We start from the raw sequence: 3,200 nt of genomic DNA on the forward strand, positions 1-3,200 counted from the left end.
AGAGTATAAGATTGGGGTCTCTAGGAGTTGGAGTTCTCCGAATCCGGTTTTACCTAGATACCTTACGTACCGCGGTCAAACTTTCTTGGACTTGGCGGGGCGGAGCGCTGAGACCGCGCTCCCTTAATCCAATCCTCGTTTCAATCCTATAAATACTCGAGTTAAACCGAATACCCAATAGCTGTTCTATACCAACCCGTACGGTAGCATCAAGTAGTAATAATAATAATTAAAAAAAAAAAAAAAAAAAAAAAAAAATCAGCCTTAGTGGATCGAGTGGTTAGGCCATCCTTCAGTTTCAAGGTTGACCTTAGCAAACCATCGTAGATCAGGGATGTTGCTTAACTTCAACAGTGGGGGGAATTGGTGCATCAAAGTTCATAACATTGGCTCAATATCGAACATCTCATGAAGAGTAAGGTTTGGTAAGTACATAATTATGAAGTATCTACTTACGTACTTACATAATGATAGCTTATAACGCATGCGTACTGCAAGACCAACTGCATGAATTGTGATTAGAAGTTACCTCGTATTATCGTTATACATATTATTATGGCGGAGTTATCAATTGGCTAGTATGATCTCGACAATAACGTACATCTAGATGAAAGCAACTATTGTGTCAAAACAGACCTTGAAACCACTTCCATGAGCTAAATTGTTCTCATTTATACTGCTCGGAAGAAAATAAATCGCCGTTTCATTGTGTTATTTGTTATTAATATCACACTTTGGAACTTTGATTGCTCATTGCAACATTGTATATATTTTCCAAATGACCAAATATCACAATGATAGTACATAGCACTCTATGTCTTATTGTTTACTACATCCCTGGCACTGAATGCGCATAGCGCCTACGACACTCAAGAAGTGTCGAATTACACAAGCATCGTAGTAGACTACTAACATAAAGACTCATTTCTCATTCTTCTCCTCACGAGCCTGTTTGGACCCCCACAACAGCCGGTCACGGAATCCAATCATTTGCATGATACGAATTTTTCGACCCCGCGGAAATCGAACAGGGTGTCCCGCGTGCAAGGCGAACGAACGCAGTGACCACTACGCCATTATTTATTTTTTTTTATGTATACTCCTTCTATACATCCAGGTTTTGTCAGCTCCAATGCGTAGGTGGTCACTGCGCTTCGCCTTGCACGCCGGAGAACCCGGTTCGATTTCCGGCGGTGTCAAGAAATTTTGTATCAATCCCAAATGATTGATTCCGTGACTGGCTGTTGCGGGGCCCACTCAGCCTCGTGAGGAAAATGAGTAGCTATGACATATAAATGCGCATAGCGACCGGTGCCAGCATGGTAGGTAAACATTGAATTTTAGGATTATTGAGATATTGGGAAAATCCTACAATGCTGCAGTGAGCACCAAAGTTGTGACATAATAACACAAAGAAACTGCATTTACATTACATAATCCAGGTTTTCTTCTTGGTCTCATTACCTTATCCATCAATTTCAAAGGCATTTACTTACAGTCTGAGGGTAGGAGAGGGGCCGGAGTCGATCGTAGTCTTCCTGTCCTGCCGTATCCCAGAGGCCCAGGTTGATCGGCTTACCATCGACCATGACATTGGCGGAATAGTTATCGAACACAGTGGGAATGTACTCGCCGGGGAATGCATTGGTTGTGTAACTGATCAGCAGACAGGTCTTACCCACGGCACTGGAAGTGGAAGAATACAATGGTTAATGTAAGAATTACTGCGGCACTGGAATTGGAAAAGTAAAATAGTGGATCAGAGAACTGTAAGAAATAGCTACGCCACTGGATGTAGAAAAATAATTAATTGAAAATAAAAATAAAATACCTAGGTAAAAAAAATAAAATAATAATAATAAAATCAATCCGAGTGCACAGTACCATAAAGTACATACAAAGAACTTCGAACTTACAAAAAAGTTCGTAATAGACCTACAAAAGTTCGAATTTTTGCATTTCTAATTTTCTATTCTACGAAGTTCGAGTGATCGCTAGGTCGCGGATTCGATTCCCGCTGGGAGCGAACTTTATGCTAAATAGATAGGGTTCGTTCTCGGAACGACTGACTTTCTCTTGTCCTGTCTTATTTCTCTCTTGATTTTGGGATGATAAGATCACTGTTGTTAGATTTCGAATCCTAATATCAAACTTTATTTAAGCTTACAGCCGTTTTTCTCAAATTTCGAAGATTTTCGAAAGATCTCAATCTAGAGAGAATAACAAGTTTAAAAACATAATGTCCTTGTGTTGTGAATATAGTTTTCATTGATTAAACTCTAGACATAAAGGTAAAAACTATACAGGTGAAACATATGTATGCTAGATATTAAAATAAAACTATTGACCCTCTTGTGCGTTCTTTAACAGAGATTAACTTATGATGAGGAGGCCTATGAAAGAAGGCCCATTCGTTCCGTTTACGATTGAGGGGGAATTGGACCTTCTTTCACACAACTCATATTGATTTGTAAAAACTGAGTGAGTTATGAGAAAGAACTACTCTTTTCAGTGAACTACTCAGTCGATGAGTCAGATCCTAAAAACATAAGTTGTATAATAAATAATTCATAAAAAAAGAAGAAACCGAAAGAAAAAAAGATACATAAGTATAGGAGATACACAAGTATAAGAAGGATCATAAGATATACACACGTATGTACATAAAACGAATACATTGTACAAATCAAGTACTTGAGACACGTTTTATATTCACAGCACAGTATACTCCCCCACGGAGATCTCAATATGGGTACTGTAAGATGTATCAGTACATACAACACAGACACATATGGATGAATATGAACTGATACCTACAGTCATAATATGTATGAACATTAGGTATGAGCTGAATAGAAGTAATGTAATGTATGATGAATGAATTGAATGACACATCCAGGAATTGAAAAAGAGGAGATATATTCTTCTTCTACATAGAAGTGGGAGGAGGAAAAGTACAAGAGGAAGATGGAGGATGTGAAGAAAGAGGAGGAGAAAGAGAAAATGGAATAGGAGAGGGGGAGTGAGAGGAGAAGAAGCAGGAGGAAGAGAAAGAAGAGGAGGAGGAAGAAGAGTGGAAGGAAAAGGAGCAGGAGGAAGAGAAAGAGGAGGAGGAGGAGAGGGAAGAGGAGGAGGAAGAAGAGTGGAAGGAAAAGGAGCAGGAGGAAGAGAAAGAGGAGGAGGAGGAGAGGGAAGAGGAG

At 39.3% G+C, this 3,200-nt stretch overlaps 1 protein-coding gene across 1 annotated transcript; it reads right to left on the reverse strand.

Annotated features, from left to right (window-relative positions):
* Positions 1-1,439: 1,439 nt before the first annotated feature.
* Positions 1,440-1,697, reverse strand: LOC103523012 (rho-related protein rac1C-like; the record flags this gene model as incomplete). The annotated part of the gene is made up of 1 exon (XM_026832833.1): positions 1,440-1,697. A coding segment is annotated over one exon (219 nt), but the record flags the coding sequence as incomplete, so codon positions are not given.
* Positions 1,698-3,200: the final 1,503 nt, after the last annotated feature.

The sequence above is a fragment of the Diaphorina citri genome, unplaced genomic scaffold, assembly GCF_000475195.1.
Source record: "Diaphorina citri unplaced genomic scaffold, Diaci psyllid genome assembly version 1.1 scaffold13862, whole genome shotgun sequence".
Taxonomy (NCBI): Eukaryota; Metazoa; Arthropoda; class Insecta; order Hemiptera; family Psyllidae; genus Diaphorina; species Diaphorina citri.